Source organism: Microtus ochrogaster, chromosome 22 (genome assembly GCF_000317375.1).
Source record: "Microtus ochrogaster isolate Prairie Vole_2 chromosome 22, MicOch1.0, whole genome shotgun sequence".
NCBI lineage: Eukaryota > Metazoa > Chordata > Mammalia > Rodentia > Cricetidae > Microtus > Microtus ochrogaster.
In genome coordinates this window covers 13,432,447-13,444,488 of record NC_022023.1, presented here as the reverse complement: position 1 = coordinate 13,444,488, position 12,042 = coordinate 13,432,447, and the positions used below count along the sequence as shown (strand labels likewise).

The 12,042-nt window shown below is 48.0% G+C and overlaps 1 protein-coding gene across 1 annotated transcript in view; it reads right to left on the bottom strand.

The window, feature by feature from the left end:
• Window positions 1–852: 852 nt before the first annotated feature.
• Tmc3 (transmembrane channel like 3) overlaps window positions 853–12,042 on the bottom strand; it is a 33,955-nt gene continuing 22,765 nt past the window's right edge. Inside the window, exons 17-22 of the mRNA XM_005357684.1 lie at window positions 9,242–9,352; window positions 8,210–8,335; window positions 6,933–7,011; window positions 5,202–5,244; window positions 3,439–3,694; window positions 853–1,696 (exon numbers count right to left, since the gene is read on the bottom strand). Of these exons, the coding sequence (XP_005357741.1) occupies window positions 853–1,696; window positions 3,439–3,694; window positions 5,202–5,244; window positions 6,933–7,011; window positions 8,210–8,335; window positions 9,242–9,352 (1,459 nt within the window). The remainder of the gene's footprint in view (window positions 1,697–3,438; window positions 3,695–5,201; window positions 5,245–6,932; window positions 7,012–8,209; window positions 8,336–9,241; window positions 9,353–12,042) is intronic.

Below are 12,042 nucleotides of genomic sequence, written 5' to 3'. Positions count from 1 at the left end.
CAACTTCTTGAGGGTAGACCCAACGGGAAGTAGAGAACATGAGCCGGGCTCTTTCCCTTGGGCTTGTTGGGTGAAGGCTAGCAGCTCAACATCTCCGTGGCTGTGAATTCTTCACCTCCTACCAGAAGGAAGTCTGTTGGCAGTGGGGGAAAACAAGGTCAGCAAACAGAGAGTCAAGAGGTGAGAAGTCAGGCGTTCTCAGGGATGTTGGAGCCCTACTTCCAGCTGCGCACACTGAGTCTCCATCCCCATCCTTCTCAGGGAAGTGAGCCAGGGAGCCCCAGGTGTAAATCTGGACTCCTGTCTGATCCATATCCTGATTAGCTAAATGCAGAGTTAAAGACGCTTGCGATGCACTGTTGGGGGCCACCACTAAACTGATTGTCCTCATAAACTAAATGCCGTGAACACGTCAAGGGTGGCCACTTGAGGTTGCTCACTGTAGAGTGTCGATGCTTGTATGTTGGAAGAGCACATGGCCAAAGAAAACACTCACTCACGTCACTGAAGATAAACAGTGTCAAGGTTGGTTTTCGCAGTCCTGGTGAGATGTCCAGCTTGCTGGTGAGCATGGCCAGCCACTCTGAATGGAATCAAAGGCCCGATGCTTTCTTGAAGGGACAGCCCGATGTGGTGATGTGTGCTAGCCACAAGGAAGCGCCAGGAGTGGCCACTCACACACCATTGAATAGGAAGTGTCAGCCCCAGGGTCTCAGACAGTAGCGGCACCTAAAGAAGCTCCACAGATCTCTAACGTCCCCAGAGAGGTTTTCTCTTCCAGAAAGGGTGTGATTGTGACTCCCAATACTTTCCAAAGAGACCCAGTCTTTAGGAAGGGACATTGAAAGAAGCCTAGACATTTGAACAAATTAGGTCGTTTAGATCCGTGGGCAGTGCCTGCCTGGACTTGGCCTTCCTCCTGCCCAGCTGACTGGCAGACCTCGGGAATCTGCTTTGACTGGACATGACCTGCAGGTACTGGTCATTGTTGCTGTTCTGCTGGTCACTGCTGGATGCCGCTGACACGGAATCAGATTCTGTTAAGGATGGTTCGAACTTGGCTTTGACTCTGGGTGTCAGAGGATGCTGTGGGTAATGGACATTCCTGGGTCGTGGCTTTTTGTGTACAAGGGTGGGCTCCTCAAGCTGCCCCTCAAAACTAGTATCCCCATATCGGTAGTACATCCTTCGCTGGTACTCGGGGTCTCTGGTCCCACTTTCTGGTCTGTCGCCAGTGTAAAAACGAGAAGCCCGAGGAAGGTCTGTCAGGGAGCCGTGGGGGATCGACCATTGGACCAAATCTGCCCTCAGCATCTCCTCCTCTTCTTCACTCAGCGGTGGTGAGCAAGGCTGGTGGGGGGCCCAGGACATGTACTGCTGCACGTTCCTGGGGTACAGCTCCACGATGTCACCTAAGGCATCTATCTTGAAATGCCTTTCTGGCCAGAAAGTCGGGTGGGCCTTTCTGTGACAGTCACGTTCATTTACAACATAGTATCTGGGAGTACGGGGTCTGTGGCCATGTGTCATCAAGGCAGAGACCCCAGGCCCACAGAAACGAGGTCTGATTGGCTGAAAGTCTTTCCGGGAAAGAGGCTCTGAACGGACATCCTTGAGGGGCTGTGCCTGTGTCACAGATGTATAGGATCTGTTCTTGTGGAGGTTGCCTGTGCTGGCACATGGCCCATGTGGGTACCTGTAAGACAGAAGTGGTTACGTAGCTATGGCCTCTCTCTCCCTCCTTCCAAAGCATCTGCTGGTGATGCACTCATGGACCACACTGGACATCTCAGAGCCCTTATATAATAAGGGATGCCAGTCACCATGGAGATGCATGCATGGCAAGTGCATGTGATATCCTATCACAGAGCACTGGTTCTGTTAGGACCATTTCATGGGACCAAAGTTTGTGGAGTGCATTTTAAGAATACTGCTCTAGTGGCCAAATTGCCCTCCAGGTTCTCAGCCACTCCCTTAACTGTCCATGTTGGGGAGATATACCTGTTCCAAGGACCAGTGACTGGTTTGACACCCCAGCCCCCCATAACCCCCTCCCCCAAAGAAGGACTTAGGTCCCTTGCTACTTGCCTAGGTACTACAAGATATGAAGAAACTTGCTTAAGACAAAAATCTTGGTTTCTATGATAACTTGCAGAAAGGAAAAAAGAAAAACTGTATTTATCTCTATGGTATCTGCTGTTCTACAAATGATGAATTTAACTGGCTATGATTTTGGGCCAACATAACTCTGTCCCCTGACTCATCTGGGTGCTGTACAAATACTCAAGGCAGCTGGGTTCTCCTACTTTCTGAAAGAGGAGTCTGAAGCAGTTGGCTCATATAATATTGCGTTGAAGAGTTTCCCAACAACTCAATCAGTCTCACCCAAAGCAGAGACCGTTTACCATTAATACAGCCATTCTAGGAGTGAAAGTGTCATGAGGTTGGATAGAAAGATGGGGAAGCTCTATGGGACTTGGGGAGAAAGGAAGGAGCTGAGGACCCCAGGGTGTAATCGGAGTCTCTCGAATCCAGCACACTCAACACTGGCTGTGAGGGTTGGGGCACAGGGTTCATATCCCTCTCATACACAGATACTTTATGTGTAGGAAGGAGCCAGGATGAAGGCCTGAATGTCTATGACTTTGAGTGGAGCCATTCCTTTCCCCAGGGAACCTCAAACAAGACTGCTCACTTGGTTTCCAGTGACCATATTTTGACTTCCTGTGTCCCTGAGAGCGGCATATTTTCATCTTATAAATTGCAATCCTGCCAGGTGTTCTGGAGGAATCTCCTCTAAATTTCCTAATAGCCCTCTGCGTATAATAACTTCAACCCCTATGGCAACAAACACAGCAACAAAGCAAAAACAAAGGAGTCCACACCCCTGCTCTCCAGTACATCCTAGTTTTCCTTCGTGTACTTCTCTGTCACTTCGCCCTCCTGCTTCAGCCTGTATTGAAATGACTTTTCTAACCTCAGCTCCACTTCATAAACTGGCTAGTCCTGAAATTCTTCCCAAGGTGGAAGCCGCAGATCACAGTTTGGCCTGCATCAGGTCCTTAAAACTCGTGGGGGAACTCCTGAGGCTACTGACGGCAATGGTGCTGAGCTGTTCCTTCTGCTTCTGCACCCCCAAATCCTGTCTGGAGACACGAACTGTTAAAAAGCCATCTTATTTTCATAGGTTACAGAAATATGTATGCTGGGCCGCAAGAAAGATTTTCTTACAGATTCTGTGGTAATGTAAGGTTTGAAAAATTTGGACCTCCCCTCCCACTTCCCACATCCTCAGGGTCCCAGCGGTCCCTGCCTTCTGACTCCTTCTGTTAGACCTGGAGTTCAAGGACCCCAGCCTCTTTTGATGGCTCTTCTGGTCCTGCCACCGGTAATGACAGAAGAAGTCGGCTTTCTTTCTGTGTCAGAGGTCACCCTCACCTGCTGGAGTCCTGCTCTGGCTTTGATCTGGATCCACCTGGAAGAGGAGAGCAGGGGTCCCTGGACCCTTGCCCAGGACTCTGGGGCAGGGACCTTGTGACCGTCTCCATCCTGAGGCTCTTGCTACTCAGAGAGTCAAAGTTGACCATGGTGCCATTGTTTTGGGGCGTTGCCAAGTATGCTGAGGACAGCTGGCTGATGAGGTCACCTTCCTTTAGAAGCCTCTTGGTGCTTTCTTCATGAGTCTGGATTCGAGCTGAGGGCAGAGGAAGGAGCAGATGACATGCCCAGCTTTACTATGCTTTGACCCTTAAGTCCCTCACAAGGCCCGTATGCTAAGACCTGGTCCCTAAGCTGGTACTCTTGGGGCAGGGGAAGGTGGCACCTTTAAGACTAGGGCCTGGTGGTTAAGTACTCTGGTCATAGGGGTCATATTCTCTGAGGGGATTGTGAGAACCTGTTCTGCTTCAGACTGTGGGGTGACCACAGACTTGCTGGACATACACTGGCAGTGTGATGTACTCCCTTCCTGAACAATGGGGCCAGTGGAGCAGATTGGCACCTGGAACTGTGAGCCAAGATAGATGTTACTGTCTCTATAAGAAAGTGATGCTGGGTGTTTGTTATCCCGGCAGAAAGCTGGCTGACACAAAGCGGATTCAGCTGCAGGACTTTCATAACAACGCAGTCTATAGGTGTCAGCAGCACCCACAAACACAGTGAACCCATAAGGTATCCAGGGAGCTTAAGTGAGAACTCGAGGAGTCCAGGGCACCCCAAGACTACAGGGTATAATCTCCTACTCCTAAAGCAAGGGAGGATGATTGAGAAAGTTTCTGTGGATCCTGCTTTGGGGGACGTTCTGCCTAGATTAAACAATGATTCTTGATTGGTAGTCATCTCTAATAGATACAGTGGGTTTTATAGCACAAGCCAGTCACCTTGGGGTGTGATGCTTAGGCCTGAGTCTCCTAGAGGAGATGAGTTCTCTTCCAGATAGCTCACCTTAAAACAGTCACAGGGACTGGCTCATGACAACATTTGAGTACCATGGCAGGTAGTGTGGGCTGTGTGCCAGCTCGGTAGTACCAACCGAGCATCCTCAAGTGCACTCTACTGGTGGCCTTAAGAAGCAGGGTCACTGCCTCTGTTTTAAGCTGTACCTGCCCACCTCCCAACCCTCAAGTCTGGCCTTCTAGCCACACCAAATCTTGCTCTTCACACTTTTCTTCTCTTCTGGGCCTTAGCTTTCTCTTCATGATGGGTTTGAGTTTAGAGAACTGGAGGAAAGATGGTATGGCCTTGGAGAATCTATGACTTTGGATCTTCACTCTGGAATCTGCTTCAGCAGCCAGGCCTGCCTGCCAGGCATCACTAGGTGAAGGTAGTACATATGGAGAAGACCTGGGTAGAGACCTGGGATGTGGGCTCACATGGGAAGAGATGGGTGCCTGAGAGGACATATACCATGTGGCCATACATGCAGATTCTTGAGCATTTTCCATCCTACCACACTGAGTTTTCGCTCCTGTTTCAAAGCCCCTTTCTGATGACAGAGGTCCAGGGCTTAGTTACATGCCTGGGCATGATTAAATCAAGGGCCCAGAGCTGTGGATGGCCCTGGTTTTTCTTTAGTGTGCCCACTGACTTGTGAAAACCCCGCAGTGGTTATGAGGCATTTTCACAAGTGGTAAGCCTTCTGCCCTTTCTCAAAATGCCTATCAACTTAGAGAGTAGACATTTGTATTTGAAGATTCACTTACCCTCTACCATCTGGGCAACTTTTTTCTTGTCTTCAGATCTTGCCTGAAATATGAACAACAATCAGTTTGCTTGGGTTTGAGAGGAGGCAGTTAACGTTTTACTTTGGGGAGAGAGAAGACTTAGGTGCTATCATTCCGACCTTGGGCATGATAGCACTAATGAGAACAGAATGCTCAGGTCATAGAGACGGTGATGTGGGATTTCCCTCTGTATGCTGTGATTACTGTTGATAAATAAAGAAACTGCTTTGGACCTATAGCAGGGCAGAATTTAGTTTGGAGGGGAAAACTAAGCTGAATGCTGGGAGAAAAGGGCGGAGTCAGGGAGAATCCATGTAACCGCTGGAGACAGACATGCTAAAACTTTGCTGGTCGGCCACGACCTCGTGGTGATGCACAGATTAATGGAGGTGGGTTAAATTAAGATGTAAGAGTTAGCCAAAAAGAAGCTAGAGCTAATGGGCTAAGCAGTGATTTAAATAATACAGTTTCTGTGTGGTTATTTTGGTTCTGGGAAGCCAGGACAAATAAGCGGCCTCCTCCAAGACTGGACCTGCTACTTGAGTGAATCAGTACCAGGACGGAAGAGCCAAGGCTTTGCACCTGATGGGTTTCCTGTAAGGACAACTAATTCATGGGTGTGTGACATTCTGCCAAGTCAGGCAGAGTATCCTGTATCTGAAGGAGTTGGGACCTGCAGTTTTCATATTCTGGTTATCTTAGCGCTTTCTCTTCACCTGTACATGCGGCCTGGAGATGATTTTATAGAATACTGCTTTTGATAATTTTGGGCACAAAACATTTTCATGGTGTAGAATTTTCTACTCGTGGCCTCGTGTTGATGACCAGAGACTTTCAGGTCTTGAAGCAATTCAGATCTTTAGATTTGGGAGGCTCAGCCTGATGTGGCTTCAGTTTCAAAGAAAATACAGATCAGCCACTAGGGAAATATGCACAGGCAAAGTGCTCTGCAGCTGGAAGGGGATTTCTAACTTGACATTTCACAAAGCTAGCTTTTTAGCCCTTTACAGAAGTTTGAATTTATGGGAGCACTTGTTTTTCTTTCCTTAATGGAAAGGGTGCAGGGAGTTGATCTTCAATGACGGTAAAGACAAAGGAAGGTGACCAGGATGCCACACTTAAGGAAGTATGATTCTCAGTGTTAGGAAAGGCAGGGTAGACCGGACCCAGAGAAAGCCTTCTTGAATTTGGTACCCTGGATGCTTCCCTGTCCTCCTCCAGACCCTAAGGGAGGGGATACAGTGGAGTAGTTGTGGAAGGGTTGAAAGTATCTGCCGCAATCTGGTTACTTTAGGAGAGGATGTGAACCGCAGGTGGAAAGGAGTTCACACCGGCCGTATCTAAAGGATTAGAAAGAGGAGAAGGGGAGCTTAGGGTGCAAACAGCCCTAGGGGCTCAAGGGTTAAAGTTGACCCAGGTTAGGTTAGTGTGGCTCCTTACCAATCTATTAAAGTCTGCAGAGGTACCTGGCACCTGGAGACTACTCAAATGAGCAGGCTTGCTCCCAGCAAATGTCAGCAACTCACGGGGTGTTCTTAGAAATCACTTGGGGGGACTTCATGGGTAGCCACTTTGTACCATAATACATGGCCAAGTGATGCTAGAACCTGAGGGTCTGAGTTCCTTTGCACTTTCCTGCTGGAGAGGGTACAGGCATATGACCAGGGCTGACATCGCCAGGGATGAGAGCGGAGATCAGATGATGCTTACGTTTTGGATCTGCATCCTGAGCTGCTGGCTGCTGAGTTTCAGGGACCTGGCGATGCTCTGAAGGTAGTAGATGAGCATGCTGGAAGGGACATAGAACAGTGAGCAGGCTGGAAGTACATGGAACAGTGAGTGGGCTTCAGCTGGCTCTTTAGCGTTCAAGTCCTACTCAGGCAGCAGAGGAAGTAAGCGCTCCCAGGTCAGATATGACTCCTGAACCCTGAACAAATATGTATCTGCCTTCCCTCCCTCCCATTGCCTTCAGTTTCTGCACCCTGACAGTAAAAACGAGGTACCAAGATCAGCAGACACTTTGCAGCCAATCAAGCGGTAGGGGTAGGTGCTCGTTTTACTTCTCCCTGAAAGCACTCCTAAACATAAGCGACTCAACGGAATGATGGCGTTTCAAAATTCTCTACATGGTGGAGGAAGGTCATTGGTTAAAAATAAAGAAACTGCTTGGCCCTGATAGCTTAAAACATAGTGGGTGGAGTAAACAGAACAGAATGCTGGGAGGAAGAGGAAGTGAGCTCAGAGACGCGATAGCTCTGCTCTCTGAGGCAGACGGCGATGCAGCCAGCCACCAGGTCAGACATGCTGAATCTTTCCTGGTAAGCGCACCTCGTGGTGCTACATAGATTATTAGAAATGGGTTAAGAGGCTGAAACTAATGGGCCAGGCAGTGTTTAAAAGAATACAGTTTGTGTGTTGTTATTTCGGGGCATAAGCTAGCCAGGCGGCCGGGGTGCTGGGGACGCAGCCCCAACTCTCCTATTACAACATCTACATTACAACATTGCTGCAGAATACTATACTGGTACTAATAGTATCCCGTCACATTATAGTGGCCACAGTAATCCACCAGATGCTGTGGTTGAATCAGTCGCTATGCAGATGTCTCTCTGTGGCATGGTGGCTTGTGTCACTCTAAAGTGTGGCTCCGATCATCAACTCCTGTAAGTGATTTCTGGATGGATTAATATCATTTCATTATTGGACAGCAGTGTGATCATGTGGTCACACACACACACACACACACACACACACACACACACACACACACAGTGCCCTTGAAGGGTGAGGGGTGTGGCACCCTCTGGAGGTTAAGAGGGGCTGATGCCCCTTCAAGGCTGAGAGTTATGACAGACTGTGGAGGCTGGGAGATGTGGTATCCCCTGGAGGCTGGGTGGTATGATGGCCTCTGGAGGCTGGGAAGTGTAGTGCCCCCTGGAGGTTGGGAGGAGTGATGCCCCCTGGAGGCTGGAAGGTGTAGCACTCACAATAGAAGCAGTACTGCTGGGAGTATCACCACAGGGCTGCTGATGTGTCCCACCACAATGTGAAACCATGCAGGGAAGTCATTCTCTATCGTCTCTGACACGATGTCATAGATCTTCTCTTGCCCGCTGTGAGAAACGAAAAGATAATTCCAGATGTGACTGCTTTTTGGCTATGGAATGATTCAAGACCGATCAAAAAATGTTTGGGTGTCTAGAGGTGGAGCTCCCAAACTAGCTACAAAAGCTGGAAGCAAATCTCTAAATGGCAAAGATGCCTAACATTCCCAGAAGTTCTGTGAAGTAGTCATTTAGCTACCCAGTAGGACTGGAGGTGGGCAATTGATCACAAGTACACTGACTTTTTAATGAGCAAATGAAGACACCTCCAAGGGTTTGGGTGTCAAAATTAAGTTGTCTTAGGCATCAATGAAGACCGCAGTTGAGATTTCTGTACAGTGAGATACTGTAGACACCAGCCATATAGATTTGTATATAGTCAGATGTTCCCTTCCTTCCTTCCTTCCTTCCTTCCTTCCTTCCTTCCTTCCTTCCTTTTTCTTTCTTTCTTCCTTTCTTTTTTATTTTAAGATTATAGTATAATTACATCATTTTCTCCTTTTATTTTTTCCCACCAAACCTATTATAGATCCCTTCCTTGCTCTCTTTACAACACATGGTGTCTTCTTCTCCCTTCTCTTCTATAACCCACTAAATAAATATCAAACCTTATTCTGCATGGTGGGTGCCTATCCATGTCTCTGTCTCTCACCCACAGCATGGTTCCCTGCCTGGGACTCACTGCCTGCCATGGCCCGTGGGCCCCTTGGGGAATGGCGCCATTTTATTTTTACCATAACACTTGGGATCTCAGGCTGGCCTTAAACTATTGACAATCCTCTTGCCTCAGCCTCCCAAACACTAGGATTTAGAGGTGTGATGAACCATACTAGGCTTCTTTTTTTTTCCCCTCTTACTTAAAAATATTATATTCATCGATCTGTTTACTTATTTTTTTTTTCCTGTGTGTGTTACCTGAAGGGGCCACAGTTGAGAGACGGTTTGTAGTGGACAATGGCAAAGATGGTTGGCAGCATGCAGAGGAAAAGCATGAACAGGAGCATGGCCAGGTAGAAGTTGTTGGATCTGCAGAAAGACCAGTTATCATACAGCATTCACTCTGGAGCCTGAGTGAGCACATCCTATTAACCCAAGCAGAGGCAGGCAGCCCCTCTGTAGATGGAACTGGTCCCTACTCAGGGGCCAGGATGGCTCAGTTGGCAAAGTGCTTGCTGTACAAGCAAGAGGACCTGAGTGAGTTTAATCTGTAATAATTCTGAAAATCCCAGCACTCAAGAGGCAGAGACAGGAGAGTCCCCGGGGCTCACTGTCCAGTCAGGCTGGCCAAACTGGCAAACCATAAGGTGGAGAGTAACTGAGAAAAATCAAACTCTGCCTTCCATACTTACACACACACACATGTGCAATGCACTTGCATACATACATAAACCAGCATGTGCTTGAGTGAGGATGTGCGTGCTTGAGTGCTCACGTGCGCGTGCGCGCGCACACACACCCACACACACCCACACACACCTGTGCTGTGTGTGAGGGGCCTGCGCAGCATAGAAACCTGGAAATCAGCTTTCAGCAAAAGGCTTCCTGCCCAGCAAATTCACTTCACAAACCGTGGCTGGGCACTTGTAAGTTGTAAGCCAAGAAGGTGATGGCAGTGGCTCCACCCCTGTGTGCCCGGCCTCTACCCAGTTAATGCTACAGGGGGCAATCTTAGAACTGCTGCCCACACACCTGGGGTCCTACCTAATTGTGGTGGAATATTAACAGGGCCATTGCACCTGGCATTTCCTCTGGAGGGATGGCCACTTAGGCCTTGGAATTATCTCTTGTAAATATCAGTGATTGTTATCTGAGATTTATGGGGTCGCTCTATCTTGGAGATTTCAGAATCTCAGTTGTGAGACCTTCTGGGCACACCTGGACTTCTTATAATGACTATGTTTGCTTAGGTAATGGTTCCGTAGGACAACTCCGAGTTCAGATAAGAGATTCAGATAAGTGAATTAGGGAATCCACTCGCTAAATGATCTTTCGTGTATCAATAAAAAGATCTCTTACAGAGCTCCTGGTCAGTCAGTCAGTCCACAAGACTGGCTCCCTTGCTGCTTTTGCTGAGCCTAAATTTATTTTGCACTTGCTCTCTTTCTTTGACTGACTAGTGTAACTTAGAACACTGGTGTCTGGTGCCTTCCTTTCCTGCTGCTGCCGAGACCCTCAACCATCTGCCTTGGATGACATGTTTCTCTCTGCCCCTTACTGCTCAGAATAAATAGTCCCAGGCTGGTATCAGGGCCTTCAAAAGCCTGGCTTCCCCAACAGTGACTCAGACCAATTTGATATATGAGGCCCTGTATATAGTTTATTGGTCTAGTGATGTTCAACTACCCTGTCTGTTGGTTTCCCCACCTTCCCCATTCTCTGACAAAAAGGGTTTAACCAGAAGTCCTGCCTGGAATGCGTTAAGTAGGTGCTAATGTTTGTACCCTCTGCAGTCCATGCTGACGCGTGGTTGCCTTTGTGGGGTCTTTGGGAGGTGCAGATTAAATTAACTACATGTCAATATATAAAACCACATATATCCAAACATAAGCATAAATGTATACTGGTCACCAGGTAAAATATGAATTGATTGCCTTCCAGGTCATGTTAAAACATTTGATAGCCACTGACAGAGCTACAGATAACTAATTAATTATTGTGATAATTAATTTGTCAGACAGTTATGTGACAAAACACTGTAACTGAAGTCTAATCAGGAGACTCAAAATGTGTTATGGATTCAGTCATGTGGCTAAGATGAAATGCAGCGTCAGGATTGGAGAACAATTCAAACTTTTCACCAGCTGTGAAAACCAATGTGTTGGTGCTCTAACCCTCAGTCTGCCACCCTGTGCTATGCGCCTGACCAAAAGAAGACGGTCATGGGTGTTGGGCATTACAGTCAGCATCTGGGAGCAGCCACAATACAGATAAAGAAATGTGAAGGCCAGTTTTGTGTGTTTCCTCAGCAGCACGAGGAAGGAAAACAAAATGTTGAGTGAAGAAAAACAAACCAACCTACAGCCCTGAACACAAAGGAACACATTCTGTGTGTGTCACGTTTAGCACAAGCGGCAAAACCAGGCAAACCCAGCTAGTTCTGGAGAAATCAGGGTGACAGGAAGGAGAAGTGATGTGTTCTGGGGATCACTCACGTTCTGCTCATATGTGGATGCTGGTTGTACCTTTGTGATCAGCCAGTGAATGTCCAAGCCTGGTAATTTCTAACCTGTGCTCTTTTTCCAAATAGTCCCTAGAGGTTAATAAAAACTTAAGAACAGATGTGCCAAGAGCTTTAAAGGGATGTGTTAGCATTCAGGCATTCTGCTGGCCTGAGCACCTTCACCTGTCAGGTTGTGCTTGTCAGTGCTCAGGCAAATCAGGCAAATACCTAGCCAGTCTCAATCTGCTTGCCTTGTGCTGCGTGGCTGCTGTACGCATGCGCCAAGGCCTCTTTAAAAGCCAGCTCCACCGGTTTCCCTCCACTAATTCTCGCTGCTCCTCCTCTGTAACACCTCTCTCTCTCTCCTCTCTCTCTCTCTCTCTCTCTCTCTCTCTCTCTCTCTCTCTCTCTCTCTCTCCTTCCCGCCACTTTTTTAAAATTGTAACGGGATTATGACTGATTCCAAGGGGAAGGCATAGGCAGTGACTTCTCTCTCCTCTCTCTCCTCTCTCCTCTCTCCTCTCTCCTCTCTCCTCTCTCCTCTCTCCTCTCTCTC